The sequence below is a fragment of the Thunnus maccoyii genome, chromosome 21 (genome assembly GCF_910596095.1).
Source record: "Thunnus maccoyii chromosome 21, fThuMac1.1, whole genome shotgun sequence".
NCBI classification, from domain to species: Eukaryota; Metazoa; Chordata; class Actinopteri; order Scombriformes; family Scombridae; genus Thunnus; species Thunnus maccoyii.
Window position 1 is genome coordinate 2,859,709 of NC_056553.1, and position 26,582 is coordinate 2,886,290.

General features: G+C 36.6%; 1 protein-coding gene across 4 annotated transcripts in view; it reads left to right on the forward strand.

The window, feature by feature from the left end:
• Positions 1-26,582, forward strand: part of LOC121887820 (sodium channel protein type 4 subunit alpha-like) — a 247,671-nt gene that overhangs the window by 209,374 nt on the left and 11,715 nt on the right. For all 4 annotated transcript variants that reach the window (XM_042398864.1, XM_042398865.1, XM_042398866.1 and 1 more), the window contains 7 exons: positions 4,110-4,264; positions 6,333-6,506; positions 10,560-10,682; positions 15,327-15,602; positions 23,605-23,658; positions 24,621-24,758; positions 25,072-25,176. In XM_042398864.1, the coding sequence (XP_042254798.1) occupies positions 4,110-4,264; positions 6,333-6,506; positions 10,560-10,682; positions 15,327-15,602; positions 23,605-23,658; positions 24,621-24,758; positions 25,072-25,176 (1,025 nt within the window). The remainder of the gene's footprint in view (positions 1-4,109; positions 4,265-6,332; positions 6,507-10,559; positions 10,683-15,326; positions 15,603-23,604; positions 23,659-24,620; positions 24,759-25,071; positions 25,177-26,582) is intronic.

Genomic DNA, 26,582 nt, shown 5'->3' on the forward strand with positions numbered 1-26,582 from the left:
CTCTTCATGACTTTCCAAATGTTATTGGACCAAATGGATCAAATTCTCATAATGAAACAAGTCATTTTGAGTAACTACATCCAGGTAACTACTATTTACTCTCACTGCCAGAAGAAGCGCTGCAGGATTAAAGTTAGAGAAACATGTGTTGCGGGTTAGAATTAATACTACCTTAAGGTTAGGCCATCTTCGTCATCACGGCTACAATAATAACCTTGGGGTGAAGGTTAGGGGACGATTGTGATCATAATTTGTTTTAAAAACAGTGTTGTGGTTGGAAACAGGAAACAAACTGTGGTCTCCTGTGTCAAAGTCTAATGTTGACCTAACTGGTCACCCAAGTTCCTCCTCTGTTCCCGTCATAACGACTACATCTGCTCGAGGGCGCTGTCACCTGAATATAAATATATGTCATTTTGGAGAATTTGCATTGACAACTGATCCTGTCGTTTTTCTTGGGAGGACGGTTCTTGTAACTGCTTCACAATAAAATCGTCCTGTGTTTCTCCAATTAAACACTTTTAATGTGAAGCAGTAGCAGTATGACATCTTGTGTTAGCATCAGCGGTAACTTAACACAGCTCTGATATGGCTGCAGGAGATGATATCAATGATAGATTACATCCTACATAATTTCCTGTGTATCTGAATACGATGCGACAATGGCGGACTCCAGCCCAAACAATGAAAACTACCATATAGAGAGGTAATCAGTGAATGTAAATACATTGAATGGCTAATGATAAAAGCTAACTTTAAATAATATCATAAGATCATAACTTGCAGATGTCTCAGCTCCGCCCCCTGTCGATGAAGCTCAAAACGACGGCAGCAAGTGGTAACCGCAAACAAAACGTTTATTATTCAGCCAAGATTGACTGAGATCTTTTCTCTTTTTCAACCACATCCTGTCTTCCTCCGTCAGCCTGTGAGTCGCCAACATGCCTTGCTCGAGGGCACGTCAGCATCACTCACTGAAAACAATCACGCTGTGGAAGTTCCCAGACCTGATTGTGAGTGAACGTCAGGTTGCGGTTCATCATCCCAGTCGCCCTCGCAGACAAGCGACAAGTTTTTAGTGCCACAGGCAGTCCGACGAGCCGATAACGTGGAAGGACAGGAATCTGATCCTCTCGTTATCAGCGCTCACTCAGCGGATGACGCACTGCAACAAATAACTCGCTGAGTGATCCCATCTGTTTCAGACTCATCCAGCTGCTTTCAGGAAACATCAACATGTTGTTTAAAGATATGAACAGCTGCATGCTAAGCTCAGATATCTGCTGTCAAAAAATATACACATTCCCATAAAAATATAAAATGTCTGGCATGAAAGTAAAACATATTGTGGTTTATTTAAGACATTTAGTCAAGATGCTGCTTGTCAAATAGTTCTGTTAAACTGTCCCAACATTTAGCTTCTTTATTTTTCCTTTATTTAACCGGCGAAATAGTCTCATTAAGATTAAACTGATTTAACTGGCCACTTAGTCACATATAGTGGTGGTAATTAACCATAGAGCACAATGGTAAACTGTCTGTTTAAAAACACCAGCAGTTTGAAATATACAAACATTTGTTTGTATATTTCAAACTGCTGGTGTTTTTAATACACCAAACTTTGCCCAAATTTTAGGGTTTAAAAGAATATCTGTGGCTATTTATCTCCAATTTTAACCTCCTGAACCTTGATTTTCCTCTTTAAGTATAAAATTTTAAAATGTATTTACATTGACAATATTACGTATATTACCCACAGGGTCTGTCTTTACAAATGCAGTCAAGCATTGCTCACATATCGCTGCACAAATCAAGAGCCGTTAATGAAGAATGAGTCAAACATCTACATGTATTATGAAAGTTCTCATTTGTAGTAACATATCTAAATTAACTGCAGCTCTACTGAGCTTTTCAGCCTGTTTTACCTCGTAGTTTTGGTTTTACGGCATATTAATCTTGTTTTCAATATACAATCTCTGATAAAACCCGCTGTACACTACCTGCTCAGCACCAAACAGCAGACACACACAGTTAGAAACTAGCTGGTGAACATAGTCGAGTATTAAGCAACTAAAGAGTCCAATATTTTCCTCAGGAGTTGGTGGAGACCAAACCGGAGCTAAAAGGAAAGCAAATATTGGACGTGACACCATGAATGCTAATGCTGTGCGCTAACACGTTAGCCATAATGACTATACAAGGTGATAATAACAGCTTTAAATTAGAGCTACGATCCTGAAGTTATTAAAGATATCAGCAGTCAGGCTTCATTTAGGATAAATGTGTATAAAATGATGCAGAGGACATTTTAAATATTTCAATTACGTGTATTAATGCAGATATATTTACATGGCATCTTTAGTCAGAGTACAGAAGAAAGAGTTAAGTAGTCTTTGCACACCTGTAAACAGACAGGTGAGTAGGATTGGCTGGTCTGTCAGTGAGAACATTTGTATATGAACTTATATACAGACTTCTTGTCATTTGCTGTGAAATGCCTGAAGTTCGCTTGACTGAAACGTAGTTATTTGATTAATTCACCTGAAGTATTGACAGCGTTCGGGAGTCGATTTTTTGTTTTGATCTTAACTAAATCATAAATAAAATCATAACAGTTCACAGAAGCTTTGGAAAACAATCATTTTGCTACTGATGTATATGATACCGCCATACGGTGTAGAGAAATGTTTCTTTTTCCCTGAATACAAAAAAAACTTAAAGGGAAATTTGAATGAGGAAAATCATGAATTTCAGGAGGCTTGGTACAGTTTTTGTTCACCTTCCTACAGTATATAATGTAATTAATGTGAATCTTATGTGAATGCTGCAATCTGCTATCATCATCACTCCATTACACACACACACACACACACACACACACACACACACACACATACACATAAATACACAGGGAGGGTTGTTGTGGGGAAGCGGAAGCTTAACATCTGTCAGAGTCAGGAGTTACGCAAGACAACACGCCTCTAAACACACACATGCTGCACATGTTTGGATGCTCAAAGAAGCTCTTTAACGCACACACACACACACACACACACACACACACACACACACACACACACACCGACCAAAAAGATAGATAGAGCACTTTATGCTCTGGGTCATCTGTGTACAACAACAAAGCTGACATGACATGGCCCTCTGTGTGTGTGTGTGTGTGGTCTCTGTTTGTAGTAGTGATACCAGCGTGCCCTGGAGCAAGGCACTGGTAGAGACACACATAAGCTCATGTTGTTTAACTTCATGCAATCAAGAAAAGAAGCGGAAGAGAGAAATGAATCCAGGAAGGTTCACTTCCCTCTTTACCTGTTTTCCTTTCTATAGTTATAAGAAATTTTACTTTACATGAGATTCTTATAATGAAGGATTCTTATACAGTGTTTACAGTCAATGAAGGTGAGATGTAAACAGAGTTATTAACTTTATTCTCTTATATTCTTTAAATATTTTCCCCCTCGGCTTGACGGAGCTTTATAGTGACTTTCAGCTCATTGCTTATCTGTCCGGCTGCAACTTTACTGTTCTGGTTCACTCTCAGTGCTCTCATAGCGTCGTTTTCAGAGAAAAAGCTGTAAAAAGCCGCTGTACACTACCTGCTCAGCACCAAACAGACACAGTTAGCTGTAGACTAGCTGGTGAACATAGTGGAGCATTTAGCAGCTAAAGAGCCAGATATTTCCCTCAGGAGTTGGTAGAGAGCAAAAACAGAGCTAAAAGAGAGTGAATATTGGACTCACATTCATCATTAGCCATTCAATGTATTTACTTTTCTCAGTGTTATTCACTACTTGACTATTAAAGAGAAAATAACTACCTTAACACAAACACCTGAAAAAAACAAGTTAATCACGAGTCACGTTGTAAAGAGTCACCTAAACGATCCATTTAACATTGTACCAGCACACAATGGATTGTGGGTTACTGAGCGCTGCAAACACTTGTTTTGTCCTCTAAATTCTGGAGAAGTTTTTTAAATATATGGATGATGTTTTCCAAGTGAACAAACACAGACAACAGTTTTAGTTGTTAGTATACTGATAACTAAACTCTCTCTCTCTCTCTCTGTTTCTGTCGTTGTGTCTCGCCCACAGTTTGTGTAGCCAGGTTTCAGTGCTGTGACATCGATACGACGGTGGGTCTCGCTCAGATCTGGTGGAGGTTGAGGAAGACCTGTTTCCAGATCGTAGAGCACAGCTGGTTCGAGTCCTTCATCATCTTCATGATCCTCCTCAGCTCCGGAGCACTGGTCAGACACAGTTCACTTACTTTACTTTACTTTACTTTACTTTACTTTACTTTACTTTACTTTACTACTGTCTATACTATACTATACTATACTTTACTTTACTTTACTTTACTTTGCTATACTATACTATACTATACTATACTATACTACACTATACTATACTATACTTTGCCTTACTTTACTTTATTTTACTTTACTATACTATCCTTTACTATACTATACTATACTATACTATACTATACTATACTATACTATACTATACTATACTATACTATACTATATGATACTACACTATACTAATATTAATACTATACTATACTAATACTAATACTATACTATACTATGCCTTTCTTTACTATACTATGCCTTACTTTACTATACTATCCTATACTATCCTATACTATCCTATCCTATACTATACTATACTATACTATACTATACTATACTATACTATACTATACTATACTTTGCCTTACTTTATGTTACTTTACTTTATTTTACTTTACTATACTATACTATACTATCCTTTACTATACTATACTATACTATACTATACTATACTATACTATACTATACTATACTATACTATACTATACTATACTATACTTTGCCTTACTTTACGTTACTTTACTTTATTTTACTTTACTATACTATACTATACTATACTATCCTTTACTATACTATACTATACTATACTATACTATACTATACTATACTATACTATACTATCCTTTACTATACTATACTATACTATACTATACTATACTATACTATACTATACTATACTATACTATACTTTGCCTTACTTTACTTTATTTTATTACACTATACTATACTATACTATGCCTTACTATACTATACTATACTATACTATACTATCCTTTACTATACTATACTATACTATACTATACTATACTATACTATACTATACTATCCTTTACTATACTATACTATACTATACTTTGCCTTACTTTACTTTACTTTATTTTATTACACTATACTATACTATACTATACTATACTATACTATGCCTTACTATACTATACTATACTATACTATACTATGCCTTACTATACTATACTATACTATACTATACTATACTATACTATACTATGCCTTACTATACTATACTATACTATACTATACTATACTATACTATACTATACTATACTATACTATACTATCCTTTACTATACTATACTATACTATACTATACTATACTATGCCTTACTATACTATACTATACTATACTATACTATACTATACTATCCTTTACTATACTATACTATACTATCCTTTACTATACTATACTATACTATACTTTGCCTTACTTTACTTTACTTTATTTTATTACACTATACTATACTATACTATACTATGCCTTACTATACTATACTATACTATACTATACTATACTATACTATACTATTTGGTACTTTTGGTTTACTTTACTGTAGTTTAATTTACTTTACTTTACCTTACTGTACTTTACTTTGTCTAACTTGACTTTGCCTTTACAATGGTTTATCATTCTTCATTTATCTTTCTTTACTTTACTATAATTTACTTAATTTTACTTTATTTTGCTTTTTTTTTTACTTCATTTGACTTAACTTTACTTATTCATCTTACTTTACCTTTTACTTAACTTTCTTGTTTCAGTGTCTCTGTTTTTGCCCTTTACTCTCTTTTTCAATCTCTCTTTCCAAATTGTTTATTAAATCTTGCTATTTGTAACTTTTTCAATTGTTAATGTAAAACTTTACTGTGTTTGTTCTTTATTTATTTCCTTTTTCTCTCTTTGTCTTGTTTTATGGTTTTATATTTCAAATTAGTTGTTGATTATGTTGCTCTCAATAACTGCTTATTTTCTCACTACCATCTAAGAATTGAAATTTATTCTACATCTGTAATTCTACATAATCATATGAAATGAATGACTCCATCATGACTATAATCATATTGTTACCATGTGATCCGTAGTGTAAAGTACACTACGGATCCCATGGATCAGAGTATCCTTTCAAATCGTCAGCTCACTAACGTCCGTCTCTGCTGCCCCCTTCAGGCCTTCGAGGACATCTACATCGAGCAGCGGAGGGTGGTCAAGGTGGTGCTGGAGTACGCCGACAAGATCTTCACCTACATCTTCATTCTGGAGATGCTGCTTAAGTGGCTCGCGTACGGCTTCAAGAAGTACTTCACCAACTACTGGTGCTGGCTCGACTTCCTCATCGTCGATGTAAGTCAACGACTCATTCGCTGGTGGTCGATTGATCATTTATTTGTCAGTCAGTTGGTAATTTGTTAAGTTGATTGAGTATTTTTTCACTTAAAAATGTGTGTTCAATAATAATTGTTGCTGATGACTTTGATAAAAGATATTTTGGTGATTGTAGTGTTGATGGATTCATGTAAATGATGAGAAGTTTAACTGATGGACACAAGATGTTCACTTTAATATAAAAGTTCATTCTCAGTGTTTGTGCAACTCAAAGGCTTCAAGTTTCCACATCACATTTGTGTAAGTTGCATACTGAACCACGATTGGCTCCAAACTAGCTGTGATGTCACAAATCCTGCTCGTACTCTGCACAGAGAAGAAAACAACATCCAGCTGAAGGAAGAAGAAGAAAAGAAAAGAAGTTTTTTAGTGGAGGGAGACTTTAAATTTGCTTTATTTACATGAATATAATTAAGTGCAGAAGTACTAAAGCAGGTTTTGCAAAGTTTTATATGTAAGAATAGAGAAATTAAAAAAAAAACACAAATAGTTTGAGCATTACTCTACAATCATTGAAGATAAACTATAAATAAACATGTACATCTCTTTATATTACTACTTTAGGTTTCTCTCTCTGTTTTCAGTTTCACTTTTATTAATATGACATCTGTGTTGCCAAAGCATAGAAGAAAAACAAAAACAATGGTAATTATAGAACAAAGTGTTTATACAGTATAACAAGAACATTATCAAGAGTTAACAATAAAGAAAATCTATATATCTTGTCAAGTCATTTTATTTATAAAGCACATTTAAACAGTGTTTTACAGATATTAAGAATTACGATCAAACAAAAACACAGACATAATTATGGAGGATAAAAAGAATGAATTAAAGTCTTGAATAAAATCAATGAAATGTGGATAAAAATCATATAAAACACAACTGCATTGCACAGAGAGCAAATAAACAGAATATAAAGTATATAAAGTAGTGTAAACTAGCTCCACCTCCAGCAGCTACAACAGTAACATGCTGCTCTAACACTGATGCTTCACTATTAATAATCTAATGATGTCATATATAATAATATATCAGTCAGAGGGACCAAACCACTACTTTTACTGCAATACTTTAACTACATCAAGCTCATAATAATTATGTACTTTTACTGCAATATTTTAACTACATCAAGCTCATAATACTTATATACTTTTACTTAAGTAGGAGTTTTCATGCAGGAGTTTTACTTGTAATGGAGTACTTTTAAATTGCTGTACTGATACTTTTACTGAAGTAAAAGATCTGAGTACTTCTTCCACCACTGCAAAAAAATAATAAAAACAGGTGAAGATGCAAACTATCCCACAGTTTAGTGCCAACAGTGGAAAATGTCTGAATAACCTGGATTTTAACTGAGTCGTGGAATATCGTCTGTTTATGTGTTTCGTTCTTAACGTTACACGAATACCGTCGGCTCAGAAGCTCCATATATATGTTAATTTTATGCCTGCTGACACATATTATATATGCAGTATATGTCATGGAAGAGAGATGTATGTCTCTCGGGTCGTGTGTGTGTGTTACAGTTCTTGTCTTGTTGCTCTTAAATGAGCTCCACCGCAACAATGCCACCTCATGAACAAAAGGGGCGAGAGACACAAAGAGACAACAAGAGAAAAAGAGAGAGAGAGAGAGAGAGAGAGAGGAGTCCAAACAGCCTCTGGCCAAACGATCAGCAGTGGCCTTTTAACCTCTGCACACATACATACAGATGTGTTTATTTGAAAGAATGCACTCTCTTTTACTCTTCTGGGCAAGATTAAGCAAAATGACACACACACACACACACACACACACACACACACACACACACACACACACACACACACAGTACATATGTATGCACAGAGTCGGAAATTGACACACTCTCTTTTTCTCTCGTTCTCTGGGTGTTTTCTGCCTGGCCGTCTTCATAAATGACACTGTGTGTTGTGACGTTTTTATTTGACTGCAGTGGCCTGAAGAGGGGGGGGCGGGGGGGGTTGTGAGGGGGAGGAGGAGGAGGAGGAGGAGGGGAGGATGAAGGGGGGGAGTGTCGAGTCACAGAAATCTAACCGTGCAGATCTGAGACGAGAAACAGAACAGAGTTTTATTAATAGAGACAGAAAGTGGTGCACTGCATGAATCAGTGTTTGGCCACTAGAAGGCAGAGAGACTTCAAAACATCAACTAACATGTTCTTACATCATTCATACATAAAAAAAATATATATATAAAACAATAAAAACAATGTAAATGATCATAAATTGAAAAATTGAAGTTTATCAAAGAAGAAAATATGTATTTTTTCCTCTTCAGCTCAATCATACAGAATAAAATTGAGAAAAAAGGGCAAGACTAGGAAATTAAATTGAATAACTAATAATTATATGTGCCAATAATAAAAGAAACTAATTGCTAATAACGATACAGCTGCTGAAACTGTACGAGGAAAGCTCAGGCTCGTCCCTACTGAAGATGTAAATATTATATATATTTTAAAAAGGTTCAGTTATTTCCCAAAACAGCTGATCACTGTAGTTTATTATAAGAAAAATATATTTAAAAAAATGCCAGACTTTAATCCTTTAATCATTATCCTAGACAGTGGGAAGTGGGAAATAATAACCATAAATCATAGAGATTTGCTGATATTAGAGAGAAGTCTTTATCTAATCTTCCTTCTTTTTAAATGTTTTTAAGATCATATAATTTAAGAAGTTGTTGTTGATTCGAGCTCCTGCTGCGTTTCTACCATGTTAATCTTTAATGAAGCTTTCAGAGAGCAGAGGCAGTTTATTATTTAGGTTTTATTTTATTTGTTTATGGAGAAAAAAATGTTCACAATCACACTAAATTATGGTCCAATGTTACATAACACAAGTTAACATAACAGCCGTCATGATTTCAATGAAAGTTATTGAATGTGAAGAATGAATTTTTGAATAAATACGGGTCAGATTTAACTGGGAGCACTCAAAAATAAAGAAAAAGTTTAAATATTAATGCATATTCTATTGGGAAAAGTCATAAAATTTCAGGCTAAAAGAACAACTTACTGCTGTCAAATGTGACCTGAACAGTATTTAAGTATTAATGTGAAACATCTGCAGGAAGTTTAGTGTCGAGGACGAGAAGCTTCTAACTGATGTGAGAACAGGATTTTTATTTTTTAAAAAGTGTACAAGACGTTCTAATAGTTTCTTGATTAAAACTGGTCAGTTAACGACCAAACTGCTGTCTAACCTTCACTCTGCAGATGTTTAGTAACTCTGTGACCTTATAGATCTCAGTGTTGGGTCAGCTGGCTCAGTTCATCTCTGTGGACAACATCACCGCCATGCGGGTGCTGAGGACGTTCAGGGCTCTGCGTCCTCTCCGGGCCGCGTCCCGCTTCGCCGGTATCAGGGTAAGAAGCAGCAAGCCGAACTCACCTGGAGCGTGACCCATGACGACCGACCTCTGACCCCCCTTCTCCGTCATTAAAAATCAGACGTACATGTGGAGCTCAGCTGGTGGCTTTAGAGGGTTTAGAGATGCTGCGGTTTGTCGTTCTGGCTTTGATTAGAGGTGAAATGTTTAGGATTCGTTTCTTACAGAGTAAACAGTGATGATGTTTTTCTTTTCCGCAGTTGAATTCAGTTTGAGAAGACGAACTGATCTCTACCGTCAAAATAACATCATGATTTTCTCCTCTACAGCTTCAAGCTCAGTTCATCACTGCTGAAACATCACTAATCTCTGTTTATTAGTCTCCTTCCTTCCTGCAGGAGTCTTTAGTCAGCTGATGATTATCTGTCTCTCCTCACATCCACAGCTCTGATCAGCTGATCCAGGATCAGTCCTCTCTCTCTCTCTCTCTCTCTCTCTCTCTCTCTCCGTCTTTCATTAGACTAGAAGTTTAACTTTCCTGCTTCTCTCTTCTGTTTCTCTTTCTGCCTTTCTCACTCTCCATCTTTCCGTCTGTCTCTCTATCTTTGTCCATCCTCCTCCTCCTCCTCTTCCTCCTCCTCTCTCTCTCTCCTCCAGGTGTCGTTGGTCAGTTTGGTGGCCAACACGTTGGGTTATTCAGACTTTGCAGCCATCAAATCCCTGCGGACGCTGCGGGCCCTGCGGCCCCTCAGAGCCCTCTCCAGATTTGAAGGCATGAGGGTAAGAGTCAGTATTAAAAAACAAACGCACCTGGGCTCAAACAAAAAGCTGCTGGGAAGACTAGAGGAGCGCTTGGTTTATACCCCCAATATCATCCTTCAAAATGTTGAACACTTCTGTGCAAAGCAAATGATTTTTTGAGAACAGTTTAGGGTTCAGTGTCCTGCTGAAGAACAGTTAGACATGTGGAGAGGAAGAGATGGAGATCAAACCACCACTTAAACTACAGCTGCACCAAAAAAAGTGCACATTTCCTTTTATATTATTGTCTGCATGTGTATTATTTGGACTTTTTCTTCCTCACAGAGATGAAATATGAGTAAGAAAACAGAAAAACAAACCAGAAGGTAGAACTAAAAAAGGGAATTATGAATTAAACACAAACTAAACAACTAAATAAATGTTGTGGAAAACTTACAAGAAAGGACAAAAACAAGGTTCTTGGTCTAAAATGAGAAACGGAGACGGAGGTGAAGCCTCCTCAGGAGAACATCTTTGATCAGATTTAGGTGATTAAACACGTTCTACTGTTTGGTTCTCATGCAAACAACAGCAAACCTTCACTATAAAGTAAATGTGGTTGTTTTTCAGACCTGTTTGCCTCTAAAGTCTGAAGCATTGTTGTCATCAACCGTGCTGATTGTATCTTTAAACATAGTCTCTACCTCCTTTGTTACCTTAAAGCAGCTACAACTGTAGATTTTTTTCTTGCAGTGATGAACCTACAGAGAATTATCAGTGACTCTGCAGCTCCTCTCGGCTTGACGGAGCTTTATAGTGAGTTTCAGCTCATTGTTTATCTGTCCAGCTGCAACTTTACTGTTCTGGTTCACTCTCAGCGTCTCATAGCGTCGTTTTCAGAGAGAAAGATGTAAAAAGCCGCTGTACACTACCTGCTCAGCACCAAACAGACACAGTTAGCTGTAGACTAGCTGGTGAACATAGTGGAGCATTTAGCAGCTAAAGAGCCAGATATTTCCCTCAGGAGTTGGTAGAGAGTAAAAACAGAGCTAAAAGAGAGTGAATATTGGACTCACATTCACCAGGTGGACAGAAACACGACTCCACATGAATGATAATGTTGCTCCGTAACCGCTGGATGTGGAAATAAGCAACTGTTTGCTAACATGTTAGCCACAACTACTCTATAAGCTGATAATATGACAGAAGTCATGTTTAGAGACTATTCTGCTGAAAACAAGTGGACAAAAAACAACATTTCAAGCAGCTTTAACCAGATTGAAACTACAAAGGATCAAGAATAGAACCCTGAGGAACCCCACAAGTAATTATTGACGTTATCAATGTGATGATCATGTTGTAACTGCTGGATGTGGAAATAAGCAGCTGTTTGATAACAAGTGTTAGCAAACGTCCTCAGTGTTTGTTCCTGTAACATCTCACATCTACCTCCTGCTCTTTGATTGGTTCATCTCATCACTTCCTGTCAGTGTTACATTGTTTATTCCTCCTCTTTCAGAAAGAGAAACAGTTTTCATGTTGAACTGTGATAATCTGTGTGTGTCAGTATTTAAACTTTCCGTGTCTATAAACCTTCAGAGCCGCAGAAGAAACGTGAAGCTTCATCCAACTTTCTACTGTGTTTCTGTCATCAGTATTATAGAGTCAGAGCTCTGCTAAACCTTCTGATTTTCACTTGTTAAATCATCTAAACGTCTTTATTCCAAAGTGACATTTAAGAAAACTACAGCAAATAAAATAAAATGAAAAAATAGTTCAGAAAATTGTAACATTTTATTTTATTCTGTGGAAACTGTTGCTTGTCCTGTTAAACAGGAATAAAAGTTTAATGATCTTAAAGTGTAACAGAAAATTAAAGCAAATTAAAACATTATTTGGACACACTGACTTCATATGTGAATATATTTACGGCAAAAAAGAGTTTTTACTTTTTTGCACTCTGACATTGAGAAATATGTCATTTTTACTTGAGAATATTCAGAAAGTCTATTTATCTATTAAGTCTATTTAAGTCTATTTATTTAATATTTCAGAAAGAACATGAATGATATCTGAAGGTTCTGATCTGATTCAAAGAAAATGCTTTTTCTGTTTTTATCTCAATATAAAAGATAAAAAAATCTGCTTTCTTGTGATCAAATTAAGACCAGAATATTTTCTTGTCGTCACATAAAAAGTATTTTAGTGACAACAAGAAAACTAAATATGAGAATGAAAGACATCCCTCCGTGCTTTTGTATTAATGTTGAATTTTATTTACATTCAACCGTGTAAAGAGACACAGTTATCTGTTAGCTTACAGCACTAATCAAGATAAAAATTGTGTTCTGCAGTTTGTCTTTAATCATATTCAAAGTTTTAAAATCCTATTTGAAGAAACGATTAAAAGCTAATTCTTTGTTTTTGTCATCAAACTGTTTGATCAACGTTTTATAATCAATCTTCAGTTTCAATGTCGTAAATAAAACCTGAGTTCGATGTTAAATGAAAGCGGTCAGACTGAGGTTTGCAGGACTCTGACTCTGGTTCACACGAAGTTCACGACTTGTGTTGCATGCTGGGAAGAAAGTCTGCACTTTTCACTTCTCCCATGATCCTCTCTTCTCTTCTTTATCTGGCTAATAAGATTAGCTTCCACGTCAATTTACAAATGCTCCGCGCTCAGCACCACACTGCTCACTCAGCATGGGCTTCTGGGTAGAACAACTGCATTGTGGGTACAGCGAGGAGGGCTGGAGTGGCAGGTCGCCTTTCTTCTTCTTCTTCTTCTGTGTGTGTGTGTGTGGAGCGCTGACATTAGCTGACTCTGTATGAGCACCAGCAGGAAACAGGAAACGGATTTTCCTCAAAAATACAAGAAATTCAGCTGCTTAAAGGTCGAGTTCGCAGTTAGTTAACAGTCAGGAGCTTAAATGAACATTAAAGCTGTTTTTTCGTGCTGTAATCATTCCTCCTGTTCACACTGACCAGTAGAAGATCCCTTCATAATACACTTACAATGATATCTTTCAACATTACAGTCTTTTTAGTGCCAAAGTCCCTCTTTTTGTTACTATACTTCCACCTGCAGCTCAACAGGGAAACACTGTCCGAGGAAACACAAAGAGGGAATTTGATGCTAAAAAGACTGTAAATGTGTCAGATATCCACTTGATATGACTAACTCAGACTGCTGAAGCTGAATATAAGCTTCACATCAAGGAGAAAGCACATTTGAAGGATCTTTTAATATCCAGTATGAACAGGAGGAATGATTATTGCCATCTCATGTTTTCTGTAGTCGTTGCCAAAACAGAAACACCTGAACAATAGAGAAACGTCTGAATAAAGCAGCATCACAGCCAACATCTGGTCAGCAGTGAGACAAATCAGTATTTTATGGTCTGAAAAAAATCTACATAAATACAAGTTAATGATAACAGCTGTGTGATCGGCTGTTTAGAGCGATTATGGACACAGTTTCTGTGACCAACACTGTTTTAACACAGCTGAATTATAACAAACTACTCGGCTCATTTCAGAAAAAGCTCCATTTGTGAGAAGATAAAGTTCTGTGTCAGTCTGGACAGGAAGCTGAAACCAACTTATTGTGGACACAGTCTTAATAAGAGGGTGAAAATATGTATTTGCAACAACAACTAACACCTGAATGTGATCCAAGAGGCTGTTTTCTTCTTGAAATGTCAAAGCTTGTCAGGTAAACCTCATAATTAGACTGATTATAGTTTGTGAGCTGATGCTGTGAATTTTCTCTTATGTTTCTTGATCTTTATTATCTGAATATTTCTGAAAAATGTTTCTTACTGGTGTTCGACCGCAGACGTTACTGTCACGCCTTTATGTTGGTGTCTGATCTGACTGGAAACTCACAATCACATGACATGAATAAACAACATGAATCCAAACCTTTAATAAAGTAGTTTAACCTAAATTTAACCTTCACAAACTGAGTAGAAACCTTCATTTTTCTGTAAAACATCAAATTCAAATTCAAATAAGCTTTATTGGCATGACAGATCAGAAATCTACATTTCCAAAGCAGTACAGAAAATTATAAACATTGACAGATTATTAATAATTTTACAATAACATGTAAATATAAACAATAATATTAAATGTAATATAATAAAAGGCATTTTTTTTACAGATGTAATCACACAGAAACATTTACTACAGAGCTTATTTCTCTCAGATTATGACAAGACTTCATATATTTTGCAGCTTTTACTGCACATTGACTTTTCTCCCCACATAGACGGGACAGTTTCTGAAGATCAGGGATAAATTCAGGATATATATGTCACTGAAATTACAAGTATGAAGCAAATGTTTACAAACTGAAAATTCACACTGTAGTTTCCATTATCAGCCATATGACCTGAATGCTGTAAAGGTTTTATTGTCCAGATTCTCCAGCCGCTAACCTTCACAAACTGAGCAGAAACCTTCATTCTTCTGTAAAATATCACAGTCACTGAAACTACAAATATGAAGCAAATGTTTACAAATTGTAAATTCACACTGTAGTTTCCATAGCAGCCAGATTCTCCAGCCGCCTCGCCCCACAATGTAGAACAGACTCGTCTTTAAATCTGTGTTTTCTGATGTAAACAAACAACCTTCCGTGTGTGGTTGATCTTCTCCGTCTCCGTCCGTGTCCAGGTGGTGGTAAACGCTCTGATCGGGGCGATTCCCTCCATCATGAACGTGCTGCTGGTCTGTCTCATCTTCTGGCTCATCTTCAGCATCATGGGCGTCAACCTGTTCGCCGGGAAGTTCGGCCGCTGCGTCAACCGCACGGGTCACATCTACGAGGCCGCCTTCATCAACAACAAGACCGAGTGCGAGGCGCTCAACGACACCTCGCTGTTCTACTGGACCAAAGTCAAGGTCAACTTCGACAACGTGGGCGCCGGATACCTGGCTCTGCTGCAAGTGGTGAGATTCCTGGTTTTTTTTACAGAGGAAAGTCTGGAGTTTATCAGAAGAGTCTTAAAGATATAATATGTAATTATTCCACATTAAAATGTCGAAAAACAACTAGACCTATGTTATATATTTTGTTGAGTTGTTTCCTACAATGTTCAAACTCAGAGAAATCTGTAATTTAATCAAAGTAACGGACCGTTTCATTTGGTCGCCTGTCGATGGCGTCATACCTCCTCTACCAAAGAGTAAACACACACAAGATGCATACGGCGGCGCTGTGTTTGTCCGTTACAATGGCGTCTACCAAAGAGTAACTTACACACATACAAGATAATACATCGGCGTTGTGGTTGTTCCACACAAACTGTTATAAATGGACTTTTATTCAGTTTTAAGCCACATTTTCATGATAAATTTAGGTGGTTTTTAACTATATCTTTTAGCCGGAAGAAGGATTTTAGTCATTGGACGTCTGGATCTTAAGTTATCAGAGAAATAAACTGGACAAACGTTAGCAGCAGCTCGGCTAACAGCCCCTCCAGGAAGTCCGGTGGTCGCCAAACATCATCGGAGAAATATTGACTTTTTTATGTAAAACAGCTTTAAATAGTATTTTTAACAATTGTAATCTGCGTGTACGTTTGTTTTTGGAGAGGAGGAGACCTCTGCGGATAATTCAGCTGCCATTCATGGCCATTCAAAGAACTGCAGTTTTTAATTTGATAAAATCATAGAAGTAAAACAAATCAGTTAAAGGCAAGGTCATAGAAGCAGGTTTTGAGTTGCTTCTTAAAACTGCCAGCCGAGGTCGCCTGTCTGATATGAGGAGGGAACATGTTCCAAATCCTCGGTGCATAACAACTGAAGGCAGCGTCGTCGTACCGCCTGCTGTTCAGCAGCGGCACCTTCAGCAGACCAGCACCATGCGATCTGAGGGAGCGATTAGGAGCATACTAGGAAGGTGTTAGCCCATTCAGAGCTTTAAAAACAAGTAAAAGAATTTTAAAATCTATCCTCAACGTTACTGGGAGCCAGTGCAAAGAGCTGCAGCCGATCAATAGTTTTTTTTTTGGCAAACCAGTATAAAGTACGTTGCAACAATCTAACCGTGAGAGTATAAAGGCATGAGTCAGTTTTTTAGCATCCTCCAGGGAGAGGAAGGGTCTGACTCTTGCGATGTTTCTCAAGTGATAAAAGGCTTTTTTAGTAACAAAACTGAGGTCAGGAGTTTATTACAACTTCAGTAGCTGTGATGTTTTTACAGTCTTTTCTTTTGTGTGTGTGTGACAATGTTGTTTTTTTTATTTATATAAATTATTTAGATGTATGTATGGAAAGCTCTACTTATATGCTCTTCAATAATATGACGAAATGGCATGCACATTCATTCCAAAAATGATAATAAAAAAGATTCTTGAAGACAAAAAAAAAACCTCATAACATTGACACATCATAAAATGGTTTTATATTTGAAACAGTGATGTGGCGTCGGATCAGAAAACGTTTCCTGTTGTCTTACTTTCAGTTTGACCTCCACATAATGAAGTTTAGATCATCTGGATAAACTCACAGAGTATAAAACTGCTGCAAAACTGATAGAAATGATGGACAAAACTAGAAAAGTTGTAATAAACTGGATCAATCCTTTTAACCCCAAAATGAGGAAAACGCCTAAAAAGCAGAAGAAGAAGTCAGGAAAGTGTGAAATGGAAGCACAGAAGCAGATCCGACTGATTCGCTGTAGATGCAGATTAACATCGTGCAGATCCGTCATCACAGCATCTGTATGAAGCATTTGTGGGAAACAAAAAGCTTCAAGTGAAAAGGAAAAACCAAGACAAATTAAAACCAAGTGTCTCCTCCACAAACCCGTGGGAGGATTGACTTCTCCGCTCCCCCCCCCCCCCTCCCTCCCTCTCTCCCTTGATCTCGTCTTTTCTTTCTTTCGTTCCGTCCATTTGCTGTCTTAGCCTTAATTTTCCCTCCCACACCTGTTCCTTATCACTCTCACTTTTGACTTTTTCCACTTCTCCCCCCCTCTCTCTCTCTCTCTCTCTCTTTGTCTCCATTTGTCGTGTTGGCTGTAATTTCTTTCCACTGCCCTCCCTCTCTCTCTCTCTCTCTCTCTGTCCGTCCTCTTCTCTCTCCTTCTCTCTCTCTCTCCTTCTTTAATGTACTAATATTCAAAACCGAACATCTAAAACATTACGAAACAAAAGAGGTGAAGCGTAAATAACAGCTAAGAGGTACTGCTGAGACCATTTACAGGCATTAGTGTTTATATTACAGCATATTAGAGCATAATTACATGATAAACTGTGATTTACACAACAGCCTCCAACCAAAATAATAATCTGTCACTTTGAACAAAACAACTTTGAGATACTTGTACTTAACTTGAGTATTTCCATCTGATGCTACTTTCTACATTTCAGAGGGAAATATTGTACTTTCTACTCCACTACATTTATTTGACAGCTTTAGTTACTTTTCAGATGCAGATTTGACACAATGGATAATATAACAAGCTTTTAAAATACAACACATTGTTAAAGATGAAACCAGTGGTTTCCAACCTTTTTGTCTTTTGACGTCTTACAAAAAGCAGTGTGTAGTCGGGGTCACATTTCACATGTCTATGAGTTGTTAACAGCTCCACCAAATAGTGATTTTTCCCTCTAAACTTCTCACATGCTTTCATTTCAATAAATGTTCAAATGATCCAATATTTCAGCAAAAATCAAAGATTAGAGAAAAAGTCCAAAAACTGAAAACAGATTTGTGTATCAGAACTTTGTTTTTTCTTCTTTCCTCTCCCATTAATCATCTCACCACCCCTCAGATTTATCTGCTGACCCTTTGGAGGGGCCCGACCCCTAGGTTGGGAACCACTGGACTAAACTAGCTAACTGTATATAAAGTAGTGTAAACTAGCTCCACCTCCAGCAGCTACAACAGTAACATGCTGCTCTAACACTGATGCTTCACTATTAATAATCTAATGATGTCATATATAATAATATATCAGTCAGAGGGACCAAACCACTACTTTTACTGCAATACTTTAACTACATCAAGCTCATAATACTTATGTACTTTTACTGCAATACTTTAACTACATCAAGCTCATAATACTTATGTACTTTTACTGCAATACTTTAACTACATCAAGCTCATAATACTTATGTACTTTTACTGCAATACTTTAACTACATCAAGCTCATAATACTTATGTACTTTTACTGCAATACTTGAACTACATCAAGCTCATAATACTTATGTACTTTTACTGCAATACTTTAACTACATCAAGCTCATAATACTTATGTACTTTTACTGCAATACTTTAACTACATCAAGCTCATAATACTTATGTACTTTTACTGCAATACTTTAACTACATCAAGCTCATAATACTTATGTACTTTTACTGTAGTAGGATGTTTGATGCAGGACTTGTAATGGAGTATTTTTACATTGCAGTATTGGTACATTTACTGTAGTAAAGGATCTGAGTACTTCTAAACTATCTACCAGCATCTATAGAGTTGTTTTATCTTCTTTGTTGTAAAATTCTTCAGTGTAGCAATGAAAGGTTTTAACATTTTCTGTGCAGGTCTGACAGTTATTTAATTATCGTTTAATTAAATATAATTTTCTCCATTAATCAATCATTCTTGTAGTCTACAAAATACTTAAAAATAGTTTTAAAAAAATGACAATTTTCTTGTTTTTTTGCAACCAACAATCCAAAACCTCAATATATTTTATTTACTGTCATATATGACAAAGAAAAATAGCAAATTGACACATTTAAGAAGCTGAAACTGAGAAATTTTGTCATTTTTTGCTTGAAAAATGTCTGAAACGACGATTTATTATCAAAATAGTTGCCGATTAATTTCCCTCATTGCAGCTCTTGTTATGTGTCGGACTACTTTTTACTGCAGTAAAGGATCTGAATACTTCTTCTTCTTCTTTCTTACATTAAGATTGAATCCTTTCTTTCTTTAATTGTAGTTTTCTTAGTTTCATCTCTGAATGTTCATCCTTCCTTTGTGCTTTTGTTATTTTTTTCACTCTGTATCATTTCTTTCCCTCCCTTCATGTCTCTCCATCGTCCGTTATTAAACACAACAAGCCAATTACAGCCACTGCAGCTCCACTTTCCATCTCTCCATCACCTCTTTCTCTCTCTCCGTTCCTCCTCCTCCTCCTCCTCCCCTCGTCTTTCTCTTTCTTTCTTTCATCGCTCACTCTTCTTTCTCGCTCTCTGTCGCCCACCACGGGAGTCCTGAGAGCCTCCAATCAATCAGCGTCTGAGAGGCTTTTATTTTTAGAGCGACTCCAACCAAGTGGGAGGGAAATGGAGAGATGGAGAGAGATGGAGAGATGGAGAGATGGAGAGAGGGGGAGAAAAAGAACAAGTGGAGTAAGAAAAATTAAGGTTCAAACTGTGAATGGAAAGAAAGCAACAACAGTGACGGAGAGAGATGGAAGGGTAGAGAGAGATGATAATGAGCGAGGGAGAGGGATTCAGAGGAAAGAGAAGGGAAGGAGGGATGGAGACGGAGCGATAGAATGTAGAGAGATGTAGATGTAGAGAGTTGTAACGAGGATCTATGGTGGAATTATAAACTCAGACTTCGAGAAGAGGAGAAAAAAAAGGTAAAGAAGTTCTCGTTTGGCGTGCTGCTACTTCACATTCAACCGCTGAGAACTTAAGAGTTGTCAGAGTGCAGTCGCCTTGGCAACGAGCCACTCAGCTGGTTGGCGGGGGCAACCCTTCCATTAGCATCTGGAAATAGCTCCACGCTGCAAAAAGTGACGCAGGGAGAGATTTTACTGTGGCTGAACTTTACTTTAAACCAGTTTGTGCTTTTAAGTTTTAACGGGCGACGTCTTCTGCACATTTACACGTCTATATATTTATATTCTGGGACTTTATTTTACATCATTTCCAGTTAAAACTCCTTATTTATCTTCTACTGGCCCTTTATGCCCCTCAGTTCAGCCTCTGTCTCAGACAGAGTAGTCGTAGAATTTTACTTTTTCTTGTTCTTTACTCAAAATTTAAACTTCTTGACTCTTCATGCTCTGTTGTACTGGTTGTTGTATCTATTCTATCATAATTATGTCCTTTATAACAAAGGAAAGCTTTGAACTGGCTTAACTTTTTGGGACTGACAGATGTTTCATATGTTTCATCTGCTTTGTCCAAACAAACTGAATTCTAAACAAAACTATTATATGTTGCATATGCAAAATTTGTTTCCTGTGAAATATAATGCTGCCAAGATTTTCTTCAACTAGTGATTATTTTCATCACTGATGATCTGCAGGTTATATTTTACCTTGTTTTTATCTTTTATTCTAAAGCATCTTTATCATCTCAATGAATCAGTTAATGTTTTGGTGAAAAATTGTTCTGGAAAAAACACCAGTCACAGTTTCCTCAAATCCAAGGTGATACTCCAAAAAACCTAAAAATATTCAATATATTATCTCATGAGACAAAAAAGCAGCAAATACTCACAATTTACAAGCAGGAAGCAGAGAAGATTTGACACTTTTGTTTAAAATGGACCTAATAGAAGTAAAAAGCTTTGAACTCAACCAAGAAAAAGGAGATTTTATTTAGTTTTCATTGTTAAATGTGAGCAGGAACCAGAAAATGTTGGTATTTTTGCTTAAAATTTTACCAAAACAATTAAATAGTTACTTTTTCTGTTGATCAGCTAATATCAATCAATTCATTGACTAGTTTCATGCCTACAACAGAGTTCCTATTGGACATATGTAATGTTTAATTTCTTTGACATCCATGTGACCACTGCAGTCTGGTTTACATCTGGTTAAACGGGACATATTCAGCTTTTTGTTATGCTGTTTGATGTTAAACATGGTCAAAGGTCCAAAACTTCAGGTGAACATATATAAAAATGCTGCCTGCAAGTCAGAACTCAGGGCTTCAACCTGCTCTGAGCGCTTTGTTTGCAAAGTTACCTCTAAGTCCCCGTGATGATGTCAGAATGTTCGCGTATGGCCACAAAGGTTGTTCGTCTACTTGGATCAGATTCAGGCTTGAACATGTTTGGGCAAATTAACCAATCAGAACAGAGTGGGCTCATCAGGAGGGCGGGGCCTTAAAGAGACAGGAGCTAAAACGGCCTGTTTCAGACAGAGGCTGAACTGAGGGGCTGCATAAAGGACCAGTAGAAGATAAATAAGGAGTTTTTAACTGGGAATCATGTGAAGATATTCCAGTAGAGCCCCAGAATATAAATATAGAGCTGGACATGTGCAGAATATGTCCCCTTTAAGGTTGTTTAACTAAAACATGAATGCTAGTCATAGGATAGAAGGTTGATCTGGCTTCTTGTTTTTGGACGTGGACAGTAACACTTCCTGTCAAACTGTCTGATCCAGATTCTGTGATTGTGAACGAGGTCGACAGTCCAAGTAAACCTTGTCACCGAGTCTTCACTTCTGCTCAAAATCTCTCGCTAAGCTCATCGTCTTTTACAGCGTGTCCCCCCCCTCCTCATGCTCACATTTGACAGACCATAATAATAATAGGTGGTAACCCGTGGCGACGAGCTGATTTCAGGTCTGAGTGACGGACGCCAGGCGCCCACTCAGACCAAAGTACTCCGTCTCTTCAGATCTGCATCTTTTCCCCTTTTTTTCTCTCTACCTGCTCGTTCTCTTCACTTCATCTGTTTCCCTTTTTTTTGCCTCCATCTTGTCCCCCCCCACCCCCCCCCCACCAAGGAAGGAAGTCCATAAAAGGACTTGTTGATCTTTCATTGAGAAAAACACAGTGGCAGCGGCGTTTCCATGGTACCCCAACTCTCTCTCTCTCTCTGTGTCTTTTCTCTCTACTAATTTTCTGCTAAAACAGGAAGGTTCAAGCTTCAAGATCTCCTTTGTTCAGTTTTTTCACTCAAGTACAGGAAATGTGCAGGACGTCGTCTTGGTGACGTCTGTTCAGAGAAATTCACTCGACACACATGAAAAAAAACAGGAAAACAGGAGCTCAAGAGTTTCTCTCCCACAGTGATAGAAATGTTGGAGGTAAAGAAGACAGTTTATTTACAGTTTGTTAGGACAACACTATAGACTATATGGTCAAAACTTTGAGATGAACTGGATGCCTGTTACATTATTACATGAAGGTGTAATATTCGGGGGTCCACATACTTTTGGCCATATAGTGTAAATCCTTCTACAGAAAATCTAACAACCAAAGCTCCTAGTGTCCTTTAGTGTTCACTCGCAGTCTTGAAGAGGTAAAACAGTGACATTAGTGGCTTCGTTATGTTTTTGTTTCTCCCAATGGGCACTTCAAAAATTTTAACATAGCAAAGAACATTATACTTTACTTTTTTAAACCCTAAAACAAAGCAGTTCATCCTTGTGACCCCTTAACCCTTTCATGCATGGCGGTCACTACGGTGGACAGCTATTCAAAAGCCGTTTTCTTATATATTCATGGGTTTTAATGGTATAGTTTCACATCAGTCAACACAGTGGACTCTAGTGTGTCGTCCCATACACTGTCATCCATTGGCCAGCCTTTCTCAAAACCATAGACTGTAAAAGCTTAAAACCAAGATGGCCGCCTGCCGGCCGGAAATGCTCTGCGGCTCATCTTGCCAATCCTTCTATAGTAATAGACCCTTGCAGTTCAAGTCATTTTTCCTTCTCAGATTTTTTCATGTGAATAATTCTTATTTGTGTGAAAAGTTACATCTGTATATTAATATTTCATGAGAAAAAATAAAAACAAAAATTTTCTTGTTTATCATGTTTTCATCTCATAAAGCTACATTCAGCAGACCTCTACATGTAGACTTTCTACAGTTTATTATTTCAGCCTAATGAAATGACAACAGTTACAGAAGTGATCGACGGTTCTACAAATCAACACAAACAAAATAAAAAATGAGGTTTAAACTCTTGTCATTGAAAATAACAGCTTGTCACTATTTGTGTTTCTGTTTTCAAGGCAACATTTAAAGGCTGGATGGATATCATGTATGCAGCGGTGGACTCACGAGCTGTAAGTTACAGAGAAAAATCTGTTTTCAAAATAAGATCAGATCAGAGTAATGTAAAACATGAATAGATATTTAAAAATATTAAGACAGGATGAGATGAACTAAAATACATTTTCTGATGGGACTGAAACTAAAAGGTGACGTTAGCCTCAATTTAAAAGTTTAAATTAGTTTAGGTGAGATCAGATGACATTAAATTAAAAAGTGTTTTTCTGAATTTCAAAATAAAACTAGAAGAGTGCAGTTCTGTGCAGGAGTTTACAGTCTAACTTTAGTGGATCACAACATATCAGGTATGGAATTAATCTGCAGATACTCTGCTTTATGAGGATTTCAAATTTTTCTATGGATCTCAGTTTTTGAGCTACGATAAAGATCAAAATGTGATCCGCAACAGACCGGCTAAGGCTTGTTTCTAGCCGATTGCCAGAAATGCCTTTTGCTATGTCGTAACACGTGTTGTAAAATGGTGAAGACTGCTGAAAAGACAACAGTTTAAGCTTTACATTCATAAGGAATCTTATCAATATTTATTTGAATTCTTGACACAACAAGCTCTCAAGATACTTAAATTTGGCACCGATTGATCCAACAAGGCGTGATTGGTTCAGAGGGTCAGCAGTCAATGGTGTTATTAAATAAGTTTTTCAAAACTTGTGAATCACCGTAACTACGAGAGATCCTCGAGCATACAGTCATAAATATGCACAAAAATATTAGTGCTGATCGGTGCAGAAGTGAGTTAAGACTAAAAATAGATTAAATGAGTAAATGTGAATCAAGTTTTTGAATCTAAAAATTATTTAGAAATGAAGTAAGACAAGATGTTAGTTTAGCCATGAAGAAAAATCAGAATTTATAAAGATAAGTGCGGTAATATTATATTAAATATGAGATAAAATACGTTTTGAATGAGATTAATTGGTGATGTGAGAATAAAACACTGATCTGTGTGTTTGTGCAGGTGGAGGAGCAGCCTATCAAAGAGATTAACCTTTACATGTACCTGTACTTCGTCATCTTCATCATCTTCGGCTCCTTCTTCACCCTCAACCTCTTCATCGGTGTCATCATCGACAACTTCAACCAGCAGAAGCGAAAGATAAGCATCACAGCCAACACAAAAATACACAAAAATCGAACACCATAAAATCTATTGTAGCATCATGTTACGTTTATTTATTTATTATTCATTTATTTCTAATGTAAATAGACACGATTCACAATGTTTTAATTAACTCTGGAGCTCAAAGCAGACATTTCTAACATAGTTCTTCAATATTTTGGGATGGAACCTCATCCATATTATTATATACATTTATATTTATATGAAGTGATGTTAAAACATTTAAATAACTGGAGCTTTTTCTGTCTGGTTCAATGAAAATAACAGAGTTGTTGTTGTGTTTGTTTACTTAGGAGGACAGGACATCTTCATGACGGAGGAGCAGAAGAAATATTACAACGCCATGAAGAAACTGGGCTCCAAGAAACCTCAGAAGCCAATCCCCAGACCTCTGGTACCAACATACACTCTTCACCATAAAAACACCCTAATTAAATATTTATTATATTGGTTAATCTAATCATGGACAAAGATTGTTTCAAGAAATGCGTTTTGTCGTTTGTTTTGTTCCAGAATTTGTGAAAATTGTAATTAATTTTAGTCCACATTGATGGAAACATCCAAACTCCCCTATTACAATTTTAATTTAGTCTTTTTGATTTAAACCCAAACCAGGTTTACATCATTCAACTGGTCAGCTAATATGAACAGTTAAACAAACAAAATGAACGGATTAATTTATGAAAGGTCACCCATGTTTATCCTTAATGTCTGTTAATAAGAACTGCTGCAATTATGACAATACAGTTGTAATTTTTCACAATTTTCTCAAATAAGCCAGAATACAAATAATGGCTAGTTTTCAAAACCCAAAACCAACCCTGGTACAAATCAGACATGAAACGTTGAGCGGAGGACGATGTTACCTGCTGACTTGGTAAACTCAGCATCATAATAATTTATTCCAGTTGCTTCTACTTTGCCGTTTTTTCAATCATTGTTCAGCTGTCAAAATTCAACACTTCCAGCAGATGTTACATATTAAAAGCCCATCAGGTGAGGGAGAGATTACGCCCACTGAGACTGCTTTTAATGGGGAAATCTGTGCTGGAAGTGTTAAATTTTATTGACGCTAACTTCAAAAACAGCAAAGTAGAATTTTTGGGATTGAGTAGTGACTGAAAACTGTTTTGTGTGGTGAAATATGACATGATTGTTGTTGTTGTTGAAGTGTACATTATACTGAATTTATCAAGACAACAGTCTTGCAAAATTAACTTTTTGGTCCACCGTCCAAATGGCTAATGAATGTTCAAATGTTACCAGCCACTCAGTAGATTACCATTGTGTTTCATTGTGTGTTTTACCAGTATTTGGCTGGTGGCTGGTGCTAATTTTGTATCCTGACAACAGATAAGCATGGAGGAAGTTTACATCAACAGCAAATTAAATCAGGAGATCAGAAAACAGGGATAAAATATACTTAAAATTGATTTGAGTTGATTTATTGAACAGGACAGTGTGCAGTATTAAGCATAAAAGATGCACTGCACCAGAGTTAGCTTGAAGCTAATTTGCATCCGTAGTCCATTATTATCAAAACATACAACAGCACAACAACAAACAGTACAAAGCAAAAAAAACAAAAAAACAAAAAAAAACAAAACAAAAACAAACAAACAAAAAAAATGTAATAATGTAAAGTTGATTTTTTAATTTGGCCTTGAATGTATTGATAGAACTACAGTAGAACCCTGGTTCTCTCTACAGCTGAGGTAAATTTTAAAAAATGTATGGTATACTTTTATTTGCAAAAATGGGTGATTGTGTTGTTGCAAAATAAATAATATGAAAGAGGAA